The sequence below is a fragment of the Cornus florida genome, unplaced genomic scaffold (assembly GCF_030987335.1).
Source record: "Cornus florida cultivar Cherokee Brave unplaced genomic scaffold, ASM3098733v1 CherokeeBrave_3.0.0_Hap2_Chr02, whole genome shotgun sequence".
In the NCBI taxonomy this organism is placed as follows: Eukaryota; Viridiplantae; Streptophyta; class Magnoliopsida; order Cornales; family Cornaceae; genus Cornus; species Cornus florida.
Window position 1 is genome coordinate 5,634,516 of NW_026775572.1, and position 17,817 is coordinate 5,652,332.

The following is a 17,817-nucleotide window of genomic DNA, read 5'->3' on the forward strand; positions in this document are numbered from 1 at the left end:
CCCCCACATGTCATTCCCTCCATTGATTAAAACCAAAACCATATGAAATGACTCAAAAGTCCTTTTATTTCTTACTAAATACGATTCATGCCATTTGCATGATAAAAGTCAAGAATACCCTTTCACAACTAACCAAATGCCAATTATGCTATTTTGCATAGTAAAAGTCTACTTTGCCCTTTATAAAATTATTAAATACCATGTATGCCATTTGTAAAACAAAAAGTCCATAATGCCCTTTATGAAATAAACAAATGACATTTAATTAAAATTAACCACATTTGCAAAATAAATCATAATTTTCGACAATAAAATAAAATGCATGAATGCCAAGATGTCCGGAAAATGATAAAAATGCAAGTCCTCACAAAACCAATCAGATCCATGTAACCCATTCATCGAGTACTAAGGTAAATACCATAATACGACCATCAGACAAGAACATCAACACTTACGGCATACAAACACTAGAAATAAACACAGCTCTTTGGGCACCGCGTCCTGTTCCATTTGGAACCCATCACTCCCAAATGACAATCTCAAAGTCATAAAATGACACATTACTACCCATTCTATCTCTACCTTTCTAGGCGACACTCTCTCGAACACTGTGCACACAAAACCCGTGACCTCAGTCACAACAACCCACTGACTTGTCAAAAGAAAAAAGGTGTCTATATGGCAATATTGTCCTTACTGGCTCTAAAGACTAAACCGTTCACAATCACCTCAATTGGCGAACAATTCCATCACCTACCTGACAACACACAACAAACAACTCATACTCTCTAATCCACCCTTGGATTATACCTTAATCTGTTCCGCTCATCAGCACTAATCATCACATCATAACACCTTTATTGTTATTCATTTCGAATAATGGTTCAAACCTATCATCCCACCGATCATCAAGCCACTACCAAACGATTTTTCCTCCAACATCCTTAAGATAATCGCCATCAAAATAACAGAACAAGCATTACTCTCGATATTCCCCCACAACGACCATTATGTACCACTAGAAAAGAACCTCCATACGGCAATGCCATGCTGACAAATCCTCAAGACAAAGATGAACATATAACCCAGAATGCTCAACACCTAACTGTCTCCTCAAAATCATCTACAATGCAATCAATCATAAACGCTTATCTGGCTACTCAAACCACTCATCCTAAGACAATCTACATGTCTAAATAAGAAAACCTTATACCCTAGGTTTAACACCATTACCTCCCCTCTTTACCGTTTCTCAGAACACCCTTGGCCCCAACAAAAGTCAAATGGGGCTAACAACTAAACCTATAAGATCAACCTCATCTCAATCATTCTTATCATCAGCCTACCTTCTCGAATCCTTAAACATCAAGTACTATCTCCTGATACTTCAGACACAACTTGAATTACAACTCCAGCCTGCAACCTCTAATTTCCAAAACACAACCTATTTGGTACACGATACCTATCATCTATCCCTTCATCCGTAAACGACCAAGCATATCGTTGACCACATACTATCTACCTTATCGTGCAACCCTGCACTGCACAGTTACAATTGACCACTATATACCACCTTAAGACTTTCTTAATAACCATGCCAACCCATAAACTTACTCATCAACCGAGCCATGTAATCAACTTACCGAGAGTCAATTACCCGCAACGCACCCCTGCAGTTTCCCGGAATGGGAATCACCTCAAAACCAACCGTAACCAACACACTTCCCTAGACCATACTAGAACACCCGCAATACACATCTACAACCCATAGACTACACTCGTGACTCAAACAATCTCTATCACACCTACCACGATCGGTTCGAAAAGAAACTCCGTGCCAAACCGTGACCCAAGTCACAAACACTAACCTCCTAAGGTCATACATTTCCCCCTCGAAACCCTTACTCGCGCACCTGACCTCCACGGTCATAAGAACCCATCCACCGATGCATGAAACTCACATACAACAAAGACACCATGCCATGAAATACGAACCCATTCTAAAGTTATGCTCTAAGCACCGCAAAAAATGCAACAAGAAGACCAGGAGAACCCCACACTGGATAGCACAATCCATGAGTTAAAAGACCAAGCCACTCGTTCGATAAGAACCAGCACCCAAACAACCCTGGAGCAACCGAGCTCCTTGCTTACTCAGGTCAAAACCCACACAACCATCTCTGCCTCAACCAGTACTCCACCATACTAACAACCATCCCATCCTCGACCGCATACATACACATAAGTCATATAGATATACATATATATACAAGACATACATATATATACATATATACATAATAACAGGAACATAACCACTGACACAACCGTGTCCCATCACATCAGTTTTAAACAATGAGTCCATTAAATTATTATGTGAAATTAAACACCTTGTTCATCCTTGTCATCATTTCATATAGCACGTACTTGCACAACCCGTGCTCAATTGTTCGTCACCTCACTATGCATCACTTACATGCCATAACCCATACTCACTACTTGACAACTTATCACGTATAACATGCTTTCAATCATTATTAAATATTCTAGCCATAGTAACACATATTTTAACCTTTAAGCACATAAGCATGTCAACATTTAGCATGTAATCACATAAGCAGACAAACAAATAAGCAAGTAGGCATGCTTCTGAAACAATCTAACACCTTGCATATAAGCATATATACATGCTATTCAACTTCCCTATGCAATCCTAGGTAGGCCTCTACCTGTCGTCCTAATGGTATTCGAACCATCGCTTTGATACCAAATTTGTAATGACCCGAACCCGAGGGTCCGAATCGCTAATCGGGTCCTTATCCGAACCCGAGGTCAACTAAGGACACTACCGTCCTGTCCTACATCAATATATAATATACGTGTCATCCCAGAATTTTTTAAAAAAATAGCAATAGCAATATTAATAAAATGAGATTATAGTTACGAAATATGTCAAAACAGTCCATTAACCCATCGAACCCTATGGAGGAGCGTCGTCCGCCACTTCCCTTTCGTGCCCTAAAAAATGTTAATAATAAAGGGGTGAGCATAAGCTCAGTAGGAAATATCTAAGACACACTTCTTATGACCCTGTGAATCCACGCATAGAATGGAAATCAAGAGAACGGGATCACACTATACCGGGGTGTAATCCGTAACTACGACGTCAAATATAAACACAAATGTCATCCAAATCACAATTATGCCAAAATGTCATGCAAATGTCGCTCCTTATTCCGAAACATTTCTGTTTCAACTTCCAAACTATTAATGTAATCCGACCCATAACACCTCTATGGCGTCACGAGGAGAGGGTTGGCTAACCATCTACGACCACAAGACACTTCCAGGACGTCGCATTCGGCCTGGTTAACTCAACTAAAGGAGAATCGGCTAACCATCCACGACTACAAGGCACATCCAAGGCGTCTCATCTGGCCTGGTTAGCTCAATCATACTCCCCTCTAGACTACACTAACACCACGGACCACTAGGCACCTCCTAGGCGTTCGGTTTTCGCAAACACTTTTAGAAAACTTTTTCCCAAAAGCAAGTTTTGATTATTTTAAAACATTTTTTTTTTTCTTTTCCTTTTCCCCAATGGATGCATGAATGCTTCATGCTTAATTTCGTCAAATCAACCATAAAACTTTCACACATATTATTCAAAGTAAATGTCTAAAATCCATAATTCATGCTTCACAAATTACCGTAATCTCATAAAATTCATTCTTACAATATAGCATGCTTAACAAGGAAATTCCACTAGAATATAACATGCTTACTAACACCCAAAATTTCAGTAACTAAACATGTGGAATTAAAAACACAACCATTTAAGCATGATTCTCAATTAAAATTTAACAACCATAAACTCACAAATCACTTTTACATACAAGCTCATATGGATACACAACATTTATATACAACACTATAGCAATTAATTAAAGAACTATCCCAAATTTTAGCATGTTATACATTAAATACAAGAAGATAAGTCACAAGAATCAAAGATTGAGTGGATTAGAACACTCCTACCTCAATTTTGTAGAAAACTATCAAATGAGTCCAAATTTTTGGAATTCTAAGTATGCACTAAATGATGAATTACTTACATCAATGAGTAGATCTCGCCGTGCTCTCCGTTTTGCCGCAAACGACACCAAAAATTTCTCAAAACTTGAGGAGAAATCAAGCTTTAAAGCTTGAAAAGCAAAAAAAGAAAAAAAATAAATAGAAGACGAAGAGGAAGAAAACGTATCAGCAGCAGAGAGAAAGAGAGAAATGAGATTCTGATTATGGCTTATGGCCATTTGCAATACTAATGCCCCTGTGGGGCCCACAATATATATAAATATCTCTTTATTTTCCCATTTTATTTCAGCAGCCATGTTGCTTCCTTCCATCAGTCAAGATATATATATATATATATCTTGACTGATGGAAGGAAGCTATATATATATATATAAGAACTATCCATCCATTAGAAATAAGCATAAAAAAAATAATTTAATCAAATACCCATTCCAATGCCATTCTTGCCTTTTATCCTTATCTTCTTCCATCACAATTATCAACATCACACAAAGCTACGTGACCAACCCACTTTATCCTTTCATAAGATTGCATATATATATATATATATATATATATATATATATATATATATTATGCAACAAAGAAACCAAATCACTAAACTGTCTCCAATTAAAATAAAAATATTAATCTCCAATTAATAAATCACCAACATTATTAAATTATGACAACAAAAAAAATCATTATAAAATTTAAACTCTTAAAAATTCGGTTTGTCACATGTAAGATATGACTTCTAAGAAATTAATATTTCTGGATAAGAGAAAACATTTTATTTTGTTCTAAGAACTTTTAAATAAATAAATAAATAAATAAGGGAGTTGATATTGACACTCCGCTCCACCATTTAATTTTAGAAATTAAATTGACTATTTTGACCTTGTTGGTAAATAGTGAATATATCTGATGAGTACACTGAGACTGAGAAGAGTCCCAATTGCAACCGCTTAAAGCTGTCCCAATCCATGGTAAATAGTGAATATATCAGATCTTTTCAAACTCTGTTATTAGAGCAATATATTTCAAAGTTATGGACAACAAGATTGGGACGAGCAATTTTTGGGTTGGGTAACATCGGTAAGATGCTGATAAAACTATGTGCGAAGAGATGTATGCAGAGTTTGGAAATAATTTTGTCATTTTATTATTAAAATTAAAGATTGGAATGTCCTTGATCAAAAGTGGAGCGAGAATATTAGCTCTCATAAATATTTATAATACCGTTACACCAAGGTAATTACCAAAAAATAGAAATGTGTGAGCTCACTTTTTCTATTTATTTATTTATTTTCAGGGTAAAAATGTTAGAGATTTATAGTTAGTTGTTACAGGGGAGAGTGCAATGCTCAAACATGGACTCGCATATAGGAGAGAACTGCAACCACTTGAATAACATGGTACGTGCCGGCTCAATTCACCTTTCTCAATTTTTTTTTTCCCCTTTTAACTCTTCTATAGCATTGTCAAATTGTCAGTAAAATAAAAATAAAAATAAAAATAAAAACAAAAAATATAGAAGTAGTGTGAAAAGAATTTTAGAGCACAAATATTGCTTGCAATTTTGTGTAAAAGTAATTTATGTAATTCACTCAAGAAAATTGACTACAAATCATTGGGTTAAACCTTATTCAAATTAATTTTATTAAATTGGGATGATTTATGAATACTGAATGACACATCAATACATCATTGATCAGTGAATAAGCCACAATCCTCTAAACGCTCAATAACAGGTGGACTTGGCCACCAACGAATGGGATGAATTTCATTGAAGACGGTATCTATTTCGTTCTTTGTTTTACCTCCCTTTACAATCACAGATCCCACCACTGTAAATCATGTCATAACTTATCTTTTAAAAAAAAAAGGTTGTACGTGCACCAACGCAGAGTAAAATCAATGACAAAATAAATAAAAAAATCAGAGTAAAATAAGGGTAGTAAGTAATATAGTTATGGCTGATTCGTAATTTTATCATTATATGTCTATATAAATTAATTAATTTGATCATTTTATGAATCCGTTGCATCGCGAACGATACCCGACTACCACAATGAATATAACATATTTTCATAGAGTAAACAGTAAGCAGGTAGAGTAAACAGTAAGCAGGGGCAAAATCATTATAATCTTAATAGCTTAATTGATGACCAAGAAGAAGTTGTGAACTCCATTTTTGATAAGATGGGTTGGTTGGTACCCGTTTTAGACATCTGGATCCCCACTTCACTTTGCTCTGGTGTGGGTTTCCACGTGGGGTTGTCTTCCCCCAAGCCCGGCCCTAAACTTGTGAGGTCATGTCATGTCATGTCTCTCTGGTCCATCACTTTGTGTGCTCTAAGCCAGGTAACAAACTTGAGCATTTTAAGAATGCTTCAATTTTCAACCTCAGTGAAGTGATTGCCTTTATAAAGAGTCGGAATTAGGAGGACTCTTAAGTCATTGAATACATGGAGGTAGGGTATGCTACAATCCCATATCACAATCAATTATTAGAGTGATCTTCCCTGCAAAATCATATACTAAATAAATGGACTATACAATAAAATGATCAAACCTTTTCACTTTACTCTCTATCAATTTCACAAACACGAAGTACAGTAATGCATGTTTGCCCCCCATGTCACCAAAAAAAGGAATCTTATATTTGTAGCAAATCTATACAGTCAGTGTTTCAGCACAACAATGTAGCTAGCTATATTAATTTTCAGGGATAAGGTATGTCCTGTGTGAGCTTGGTTGAGATGTTGAAACTAACGACAGAAGTGTATAGGAGAGACAATAGCTGGTGTCCACATAATAGAGAGAGTCACTCGGCCCTGAGGACTCCTCGGTGCATGCGGCGAAAAACATATTGAGAAGCATGAAAGCTAATAGTTCCAAGTACCAGAAACAAAGCATGGAATATGCAAGCATTACATCCCAGAAAGTAGAGCAGCTCCATGGGTTTAATCTTATTTGCTCTCACGTGGAAGTAGATGCAGTAAGCATACATGAAGATGGCAGCTGATCCACCCCGAAACACAGATCTGAAAGGATAAAACACTACATTAATTAACTAAGACAATAGCAATAACACTGTACATTAAAATTGATGAAGCCATATTATAAGAGTTCTTATACTACTAGTGCACTATTATATTGCTAAATTTTTCATTTTATAGCATTACCCACAATTTTGGATTGATATACAAATAAAACCTTTTGAGACTAAAATCAACCCAACCCAACCCAACGTACTGCTCTCTAATGTGGATTAATATAAAGCCAGTGTGTCGAGTTTGTTCGTTGGTTCATGTTAGTAATGCTAATGGAACTGAGTTAAAAGAAAAGAGTTATACCTCCATGCCCATTGTTGATATTGCTGGCCGAGTCGAATATATGTAGAACACATAGCCACAACAACAGTCATTACGATGATCACAATGAAGTGCGTAAGCAGAGTGCTGAATGCGCCACAGACTTTATGGTTCCACAGGCTTGCATATATGTCGTCCATTCCCCAGAAGATTGTAAGGAAAGGTAAAAGCCCCCCCAAAAACACTTGAGCAGGTGCCTTTGTGTACCAAAACAGTTGAGGATTAACCACCCTTGGAATTTCGCTGGTACCACAACGTGGTTGAAGTGTAGCTCTAAAAGTATGTCCCATCATGCCCCCCACACTTACAAATGTGAATGTGCCTACTCCCCAAGAGAAAAGCATCAACAATGCGGTGTAATTAGATCCAGCCAGATCTGATAAGGAGATCCTATCATTTACTATTAGAAATGTTAGCGAGGCTGGCACAAGGTACAGAGTCCCAGTTTGGAAAACACATTCTTTCTGCGCAAATCATTAGAGAAGGAAAATTAAGACAAGAGGATATGAAATAAAATGGCACATGAGTAATGATGCATAAGTGAAAGTACCCATCCAGCTGCAGTATATCGACTGTAAAATGAAGTTGCAATGTACCCAGAAACCGCAGATGTAAGCCAATATATGACAAGAAGATAAGCAAGCAAAGCAGTCTTACTGCATAGAAGTATATACCCTTTATAGACCAGTACAAATAGGGCGCAAAATCTGCAAACGAATAATGAACATGGAATTGTCAAATAATGAAGTTGACATGGAATTGAGATTGACAAAAATTTTGAACTATTTTAAGCTTGCTTTAACATGAATAACTTATCCCAAAAAGTTCTATTTCTGAATCTCTCCCCTTTTTAAGGCAAACTTTTAGCACCCAAAAAATTCTAAAAACATTGTAGTCTGCATCAAATAACCAATATTGGACATTATTATTATTTTTTTTTCAATTTATACAATTTACATTAACAGAAACCCAATATTGGACTTGGCAAATTAATTATAGAGGAGCCTGTATAGAAGAAATAAGGAAAAAAAAACATGTACTTTGTGTAAGTATGTCGTGCAAGATACCAATTGACTTTACAGGTCCAAAAAGCAATTGTTGCAGCAGTTCTTTTTAGATAGGTTATTAAATCCATATCAGAGCTCTAGAAGAATTCAATTGGAGTAAGCACAGAATGTAGGAGTAATGGTTCCGAGCAGCAGAAGTGGCGCATAAGAGTTGTAACATAATTAGTCCATGATGAGCAACAAATAATGGATAAAAAGTAAAAAAACTAGTGTAAATTGAAGTTTTTCAATATGTTTACTTGTGATGTATAACATGTTGTTGGGCAGAGCTGAGTTCAAGCATACCATATTATGTGGGAGGACACTTTATAAGGCAAAGTTTGGGGTTGGGGGCTTGGGTGGCAGGGGAAGAATGTGATTTGAAGTTTGCAATTAATCTTCAGACTTTACACACACAGCAAATAAGCACCAAATTTACTGCAAAATATGCTCTAGAATAGCTTACAGAATCAATTGCTGAGTGCCAATGCCCAGGGTAGCACCGAGTAAAGAGGAGTATGGAGGACACCTGCATGCCTCACCATGGATTTGCCTCGCATACCTTCTGGCTTCTCTTACATCTGGATTGAAATACCTGCAGTATAGTAAATGAATATTACTTGAGCTATCAAAATTGTTAGTACATAAAGGATAAAGTTGGTAGGTAAGATACCAGTTGAAATAATCCACGATGTGAAATGCAATCACCGAAAAAACCATCACAGAATACAGAATACAGAAAGCAATGAATGATCCAAAATATAGGACTGAGTATCTGGAATGCCGTGCATCCGTTGAGGTTGTATTCAAGAAATCATCAATATCTCCTAGGTTCTTCCAGAATACAGAATATGTGAACTTAACATTCTTGCCATCATTACCTTCAGGTAGACCAGCGGATGAACGGGAATGGAAGTCAGTCACAATTTGGATGTCCTGAATTTGGTTTCCGATGTGAAAGACCTCGAAGGTGATGTGTTTGAAAAGAAAATTCAAATTTTCTCCAATATAGCCTACATCACTTTCCAACTGGATGCCGTTATAGTACATGTGATAGCTCAACACGTTTTTGACAGCATACCTAAACTTTGCAATTTCATCTTTTGTCAAGTTCTTCTCACACACAGTTTCTTCATGTTTATCAATTTTAAAATTCAGCTCATATCGAGTGTTGGTGAAGCAGTCACCCTCCAGAATTTCTTCCAAGGATTTCTTCCGATTTTTTATTGGACCTGCAATTCAAATTTCCATGCATTTGAATATGTATCTCCATCTTACATGATGTCATAAAATAAAAAATGAAGTCCATAACGCATAATTAAAAACAACTTGTTGCGATTCAGCTATAATATAACACCATTGGAATTAATATTAAACTACGAATGTAAATAAATTAGTTAGTACATATTGCATAATAACAATTTATCTTTAGTTGGGCAGTCCATATTGTATAATAATTCTATCAATAGATAATATAGGTAATGACATTTTCTTGAACAGTAGAGAAAACTCTCTCTTACTTCCTGGAGGACAGAATGGCAGCTCAGAGTATGGGATTGTAACACTGCAAAAGAAGAAGACTTAAATCAGTAGAGAAATAAATTAAAACAAAATGAAATTCATAAAAAGTTGAACAAAAATGTTAGCCCAGGGATAGCAGGTATTCTCATCAAAAACATGATTAACAACAATGAACAAAAAGATCAAGAAACATGCATGAACATCACAATGAACTTACTGGATAACACAATCAAGAAAAAGAAAGCATGAAACAAACTAATAAACCCTAAGATTAAGCTACCATATATATATATATATATATATATATATATATGTCTAATTTTTTGCAGACAATTTTATAATCGAAGGACTACAGAAAATAACACTCATATCTTGCTCAATGTTGAATGTTTTAAGCTATTTAATTGGTGACCTACTTGAGATTGTGAAACAATTAATTGAGATAGATATTCTTCAATGAAAAAGATAATCAACCGAGGCAATCAAGAATCGTAAAGACCAAAGATAGCTACTGATGAAACAAAGCTAACGATTTTTCTTCAGATTACATATCTCGATTGAAAAAGAATCTATAATCAACTGAGTCAAGCAAGAATCGTACAGACCAAAGATAGCTACTGATGAAACAAAGATAGATACAGATTCATATTCAGATTACAAATCTCAATTGAGAAACAATCAAGAATCTATAGCTGCGATTGAGTGGAGAATTTGCAGAGAATAGGAGTGATTACCATGGATCTTCATCAGAGAAAACCTTGTTTGCAAATACTGGTACTGGATCTGTGACGTCTACGTCTTCAGTAACTTCGCTGCGATTCTTGTCTGGCAAATGTCTCACTGATCGAACTGAGATTAACAGAGCTGTGAAAAGCAGAACACACAAACTCACTGCAGAAATTCGATCCATCGATTTAGAGTGTGTGTGTGTGTGTGTGTGTGTGAGTGAGAGAGAGAAGAGAGAAGAGAGGAGAGAAGAGAGAGAGAGAGAGAGTTAGTTTGAAGAGATTGAAATGGAGGGAACTGGGGGAGAGGGGGGATACAACAGTGTATGTGGATATTTTTGTGCAAGTGTTTGTATGTTGATCAGAACCGTTCAAGTGTATGATGCTTGATTTAAGATGTATATACTACTCACTGACGGTGTTAGATTCAATCAGAAGTTAAGGCTGTGTGTACCGTCGTAACAGCTTGCCTTTTTCTCCCTAGTGCTGGTTAGCGAGACGGTTAGATCGTTATAGAATTTTTGCCGCCACTGACCTAATCTTCTATTACATGTGGTGGCTTCTGATTGGTTCATATTTTCTTTTTCAAGGCAGGATAAAAAAAGATGTAGGCTGTTTAGTCAAATTTCAATTTATTATTATTTTTTTGGGCAAGAATTCCGACTGGGATGGGTGAAACCATCCACTCGAACAACACAGACAAAATACTTTTTTTATTTTGAAATTTACTAGGTTGTACTCTTTTTTTTTTTTTTCAATTTTGCCCGAACCTAATTGTAATTTTTGATCCTGTTATTTTTAATTTTCAAATCATCCTCTTTTTATTTTCTAATCTTCTTTATTTTATATAGGTTGGAGATTATTTATTTATTTATTCATTCTTTCTAGTCTTATATTCAAAAATTCCAAACTCTGACAGCAGCCGCTACTAGATCATAGGTTGATGTAGGATTTGTCGAATGTTGTAGATTAAATTTAGGGGTGTGCAAAAAATTGTAAGAATCGGCACGCTAGTCTGGACCAAAGCGCAATTTGGTAGGGTTGATTCGGTTCTACTTCTAAATATTTAAGAACCATTGATTACGGTTATTTTCCACTTTGGAATTCAAAGTAATAAATTTATTATATATTGTATAATACACTGGTTCAAAATATAATTTAACATGCAATACAATATAACTTATGGTACACTACAGAGCATATGCATATTTATCGGAAAGTCCAAAATGGTAGAACCGAACTGAAATGCGATTTGGTTCCACTGTTTCTAATGTTTGGTTTTGTTCCAAAATTTCTGGAACCATTAGAATCGGTTTGGTTCCGATTAATCTCAGAATCGGATAAAAAGAACCTCTTGGTGTGTGCTCTAACATCCACCATGATCCAAAAGCAATGGTGCTGCTAAAAATCAAGCGGGAGACAAACTTGTACATTTAGGAATGCTTCAACTTTCAACCCTTTGCAATATCACCTCCGTGGAATCATTTGATAGAGAGTCCGAATTCAGGTTCTAAATCATCAGGTACATGGAGGTAAGGATACTACAATCCATATAACAATCAAGACACTACAATTATCAATGGTCTATTCTTGATATAGGAATGTTAGAATGATGTTCCCTGCAAAATCATATAAATCAATGGACTATACGATTAATCAGAAGTAATGATCAAAGCTTATCAGTTTACTCTATCAATTAAGCATACCCATCAATCCGGGTTTTTCACAATCACAAAATACAGTAATGTATTTTTGTATCTATACAGTCTTTCAACACAATGTAGCTATATGAACTTTGTGAAACCAAATTTTTTTTTCAGGGATTGCAAGGATAAGACTTGTCCTTTGTGAGCTTGCTTGAGATGTATGGGCTACCTAATCAATGAAATGGTGAAACTAACAGAATTGGCAGAAGTGTATTGGAGAAGCAATGGCTGAAAGATGGTCTAGTTTCAGTGGAACACATGATAGAGAAATGGATTCATTCACTCGTCCTTGAGGGCTCCGTGGTACATGAAGCGAAAAACAGATTGAGAAGCATGAAAGCTAATAGCTCCAAGTACCAGGAAGAAAGCATAGAATATGCAAGCGTTATAGCCCATGAAGTAGAGAAGCTTCATGGGTCTAAACCGATCTGCTCTGACATGGAAGTAGACGCCGTAAGCAAACATGAAGATGGCAGCTGATCCACCCCGAAGCACAGATCTGAAAGGATAAAGACTACAATTAAGATAGCTGTCCCTAACATTTAAGATAGTTTTTAATTAGTTCCAAATAAAAGATGACATGCTGGTCTGTCATCAAGAGTTGGAAGGGGCACAGAATCAGAAAGCCAATCCAAATTAAGAAGATCTCTACTTTATTGTGTAGCTAGCATTTCACATATGTGAAATGACTTACAAACTATCAACTTAACCAAGACCATGGCACTAGAATTATACCTCCATGCCCATTGTTGATCTTGCTGGCAGAGTTGAATATATGTTAAACTCATAGCCACAATAATAGTTGCTATACTGACCACAATGAAGTTCGTAAGCAGAGTGCTGAATGCGCCACAGACTTTTTGGTTCCACAGGCTTGCATATATGTAGTCCATATCCCAGAAGACTGTTATGAAAGGTAAAAGCCCCCCCAAAAACACTTGAGCAGGTGTCTTTGTGTACCAAGACAGTTGAGGATTAACCGCCCTTGGGATTCTGCTGGTTGCGCAAGGTGGTTGAGCTTTAGCTCTAACAACATGTCCAATCATGCCGCCCACACTTAAAAATGCGAATGTGCCTAATCCCCATGAGAAAAGCATCCACAATGTGGTATAAGATCGAGGGAGATCTGAGATCCCTTCATTTACTTGTTCTAATATATTCACTATAAGAAATGTTACAATTGCTGGCACAAGATACAGAGTCCCGGTCTGGAAAACACATTCTTGCTGCACGAACCATTAGAGAAGGAAAATTAATAGAAGGTTATGAAATAAAAAGGCACATGAATAGTGCAAAGCGAAATAAAACAAGTACCCATCCATCTTCAGTATATTGACTGTGAAATGAAGTCGCAATGTACCCAGAAACCGCAGATGTGAACCAATATATCACAAGAAGATAAGCAAGCAAAGCATTCTGATTGCAGGGAAATAGATCCCCTTTATATACCAGTACGAATAGGGTGCAACATCTGCAATCAAATTATGAACATGGAAATGCCAAATAATTAAGTTAACATGGGATTGAGATTGACATAAAATTTGGAGACTAAAGGAACCACTAAATGGCCTCTTTTAAGCTTTGCTAACAAGAAGAATGAGTCAAAAGGTAATTAAAAATAAAAAAAAGTTATCACAAAAGTGCTATTTCTTTTTCTCTTACCTTTTTAAGACAATTTTAGTAGGCAAAAAAATCTAAAAACATTATTGTCTGCATCAAATAACCAACATCGGATTTTATTTCACAATTTATACAATTAAATATAGAGAAGCCTATAGGAATTTTTATTTATTTATTATTTTGAAAAAGACATATACTTTGTGTAAGATGTCGTACAAGATACAGATTGACCTTAGTAATACCTTATTAGCGAGTACACAGAGAATTCAATTGATGGGAAGGAAGAATGTAGGAGTAATGGGCCGAGCAGGAGTGGTGCATGAGAGTTGACATAAGTCGATGATGAGCAACACATAATGGATAAAAACTAGTGTAAATTGAAGTTTTTCAATATGTTTTCTTGTGAAGTAGAACATATTGTCAGGCTGGGTTTTAATCAAGAAAATCTAGGGTCCATGTTATATGTTGTAGGACACTTTCTAAGGCAAGCCTGGAGTTGAGGTCTTGGGTGTTAGGGGAAGAATATAATTGAAAGTTTTCAATTAATACTCTGACTTATACACACGCAGCAAGTAAGCACCAAATTTTCTGCAAAAAATGCTCTCAAATAGCTTACAGAATGAATTGCTGAGTGCCAATGCCCAGGATGGCACCAAGTAAAGAGGGGTATGGAGGACACCTGCATGCTTCACCATGGATTTGCCTCATATGTATCTGCCTTCTGGCTTCTCTTACATCTCTATTGAAATACCTGCAATATAGTAAAATTAATATTAGTTAAGCTATCAAAATTGTCAATGGCATGCTTGTGAGTAAGGCTTGCATAAAGGATAAAGTTTGTTGGTAAGATACCGGCTGAAATAATTCCTGAGGTATAATACAATCACTGAAAGAAGCAACCCAATCCAGAAGGCAATGATTGAACAAAAATATAGGACTGAATATATGAAATCCAGTTTTTCTTGCTGCTCTTCAAGCAAGTTCGGATCATGCTCACGTTTATCCATTGAATCAACTCCTTGGTTCTTCCAGAATACAGAATAAGTGAACTTGACATTCTTGCCATCAATATCTCCAGGTAGACCAGTAGATGAATGGGAGTCACTCACAATGTGGATCTTCTGAACTTTGTTTCCAACGTAATAGACATCGAAGGTGATGTGTAAGAAAAGAAAATACCAATATTTTGGATCAAAGGTCCTGGTGCCTTCTACAATATGGCCTACACGACCGTACAATTTGATGCCATTATAGTACATCTGATATCCAAACTCATTTTTGATAGCATACCTAAACTTTGCTACTTCATCTCTTGTCAAGTTCTTCTCACAAAGAGTTTCTTCATTTTTATCAACTTTAAAATTCAGCTCATATTGAGTATTGGTGAAGCAGTCACCCTCCATGATTTCTTGCAAGGATTTCTTCCTATTCTTTACCGGATCTGCAATTCAAATTCAAATTCAAATTTCCATGCATTTACCTCCCACATGATATCTTGAAATAAAAAATAAAGTCCATAATGTATAATAACATCTTGTTGCGGTTCAGCTATAATATAACAACAGTGGAATTAATATTACGCCAAGAATGTATATAAATTAGTCACTACATATTGCATGATAACAATGCTTCTTTAGTTGGGCAGTCCATATTGCATAATAATTCTATGACTAAGTTAGTAGAGAAAATAATATTTAACAGAATAATTCTTTTGATGTGAACATCACAGCAATGGCTTTGGATTCGGCAGTCCATACTGAAGAACATTTTAACAGAGAATAGGTAATTTGCATTTATCAACAGTACAAAACTCTAGTACTATGTTTTGTTTGGTAGAATGGAATCGGAAAAAAATTAGTTCATAATTTTCCCCAATTTCAATTCAAAGGCACCAATTCCATGTTATCGAACATAGCATAAATAATTTTCCCTTAAATAGTTTCTCTCTTACTTCCTGGAGGGCAGAACGGCAGCTGAAAGTATGGGATTGCAACACTGCAAAAGAAGACATCACAGTGAACTTATTGGAAAATACAATAAAAAAGCGAACACAGAAGAGAAGCTAAAAAACCCTAACAATCTAAGATTAAGCTAACATCAATGTGTATATATAATGATATACATATGTGAATATAAATTTAATTTCCTGCAGAGAATTTGGTAATTAAAGTAACATAACACTCATACACGTAGTGCTCACTGTTGAATGTTTTAAGCCATTTCTTTCATGACCTTCTTGAGATTGTGAAACAATTGAGATTGAAATTCGTCAATGAAAAAAGTAGCTACTGATGGAACGAATTAAGTAACAGATTCATATTCTCAATTGAAAAGCAATCACTAATATATAGCCGCAGAGAATATGAGTGATCGATTACCATGGATCGTCATCGGAGTAAGCCTTATTTGCAAATACGGGCACATAATCATCTGTGACGACGACTTCAGTAACTTCGTATTGATTCTTGTCTGGCAAATGTCTTATTGATCGGACTGAGATTAACAGAGCTGTGAAAAACATAACAAAGAAACTCACGCCGGAAATTCGATCCATCGATTTAGTGTGTGTGTGTGTGTGAGAGAGAGAGAGAGGGAGAGAGAGAGAGAGAGAGAGATTGATCAGAATGAAGGAAAATGGATATATCAATATGTATTTCGTGTGTGTGTGTGTATATATATATATATAGATATAGAGAGAGAGAGAGAGAGAGTTTGAAGAGATTGGAATGGAGGGAAATGGGGGGAGAACGGGGATGCAACAGTGTGTGTGGATGTTTTCTGTGCAAGTGTTTGTATGTTGATCAGCACCGTTCAAGTCTCTGATGCCTGATTTGAGAAGTATATCATATACTGACAGACGGTGTTAGATTCAATCAGATGTTAAGGCTGTGTGTATGCCTTGGCAGCTTGGACTTTTTCCCCTAGTGCTCCTTAGCGAGAAGGTTAGTTCGTTATACAGTTTTTACGGCCTCTGTCCTAATCTTTCACTAGTACTGTAATTGGATCACCGCCTTATATAGTTAGATTTGCCGCGCTGATTGGTTCAGTATTTATTTATTTATTTTATTTATTTTTTTCCTTTTTCCTGACAGTATTTTTGTTTCAAGGCAAAGTTAAAAAAAATATATATATATCTTAGATGATGTTTATCTGATTTATTGAGTTTAGGTTTATAATAATGAGTAATCTTTGGTGTAAAGAGGGTTGATGTTGAATTATAGTAGCAATTTACTAACAAAGGATTAGAAATGGGCAAGTACAAATACATAATGATACATCATAAGGGGAAACTTATCCTACATTGAATTTTAATGAAAAAGTTGATGGGTATAAATGGGGTATCCAGAACTACCAAGTGCCCAATAGAAGTGGTGAAAAGTCCACCAGACTTTGTTGCGGGCCACAGTAAATATAATTTTTCATATCTTAAAATGACTTGCTGTTGAAATTATAGAGATACAAAAGTTTTAGTAGCTCTTCTGAGAATGTTTTCTATGCTACATTCCCGTTCAATGTGGTTATTGATTCCGAATTTTTAATGTTGCTCATGGAATGCAAACAAGTAGAAATCTTTTCTTAAAAATAATCTGATTTATAAATGATCTGTAGTTTTCTCTTCCCATTGTTAGTGGTGTTTGACAGAAGGAATAATTGTTAGAATGGCAAAAGGATAACTGATCTTGTGAAGATTTATAGATGTGTTTGTCAAAATTCGGTTTGATTGGGAAACTGAATTCCTTTTTCT

General features: G+C 35.9%; 2 protein-coding genes across 2 annotated transcripts; both read right to left on the reverse strand.

Moving 5' to 3' along the window:
* Window positions 1-6,861: 6,861 nt before the first annotated feature.
* On the reverse strand, window positions 6,862-10,931 carry LOC132289741 (transmembrane 9 superfamily member 2-like). Its single transcript, XM_059790001.1, has 7 exons — window positions 10,756-10,931; window positions 10,021-10,064; window positions 9,174-9,732; window positions 8,967-9,095; window positions 8,005-8,161; window positions 7,437-7,918; window positions 6,862-7,124 (listed from the first exon to the last, which is right to left on the reverse strand). Exons 1-7 carry the CDS (start codon window positions 10,929-10,931, stop codon window positions 6,905-6,907), a joined length of 1,767 nt encoding a protein of 588 aa, XP_059645984.1. The 3' UTR covers window positions 6,862-6,904.
* Window positions 10,932-12,438: 1,507 nt separating this feature from the next.
* LOC132295587 (transmembrane 9 superfamily member 4-like) lies at window positions 12,439-16,626 on the reverse strand. The gene is made up of 7 exons (XM_059793898.1): window positions 16,451-16,626; window positions 16,024-16,067; window positions 14,925-15,513; window positions 14,689-14,823; window positions 13,767-13,923; window positions 13,188-13,678; window positions 12,439-12,951 (listed from the first exon to the last, which is right to left on the reverse strand). The coding sequence occupies exons 1-7, from the start codon at window positions 16,624-16,626 to the stop codon at window positions 12,732-12,734; spliced, it is 1,812 nt and encodes a 603-aa protein (XP_059649881.1). The 3' UTR covers window positions 12,439-12,731.
* Between the last annotated feature and the right edge of the window lie 1,191 nt (window positions 16,627-17,817).

Bases quoted from the DNA above. Each gene is read 5' to 3' on its own strand.
- LOC132289741 (XM_059790001.1), bottom strand. From the start codon at position 10,931: ATGGATCGAATTTCTGCAGTGAGTTTGTGTGTTCTGCTTTTCACAGCT. The intron at 9,733-10,020 runs GTAAGAGAGAGT...TTTGAATTGCAG, and splicing joins GCCATTCTGTCCTCCAGGAA to GTCCAATAAAAAATCGGAAG. The intron at 9,096-9,173 runs GTATCTTACCTA...ACTATACTGCAG, and splicing joins ATCGTGGATTATTTCAACTG to GTATTTCAATCCAGATGTAA.
- LOC132295587 (XM_059793898.1), bottom strand. From the start codon at position 16,626: ATGGATCGAATTTCCGGCGTGAGTTTCTTTGTTATGTTTTTCACAGCT. The intron at 14,824-14,924 runs GTATCTTACCAA...ACTATATTGCAG, and splicing joins CTCAGGAATTATTTCAGCCG to GTATTTCAATAGAGATGTAA. The intron at 12,952-13,187 runs GTATAATTCTAG...TTATCCTTTCAG, and splicing joins GATCAACAATGGGCATGGAG to ATCTGTGCTTCGGGGTGGAT.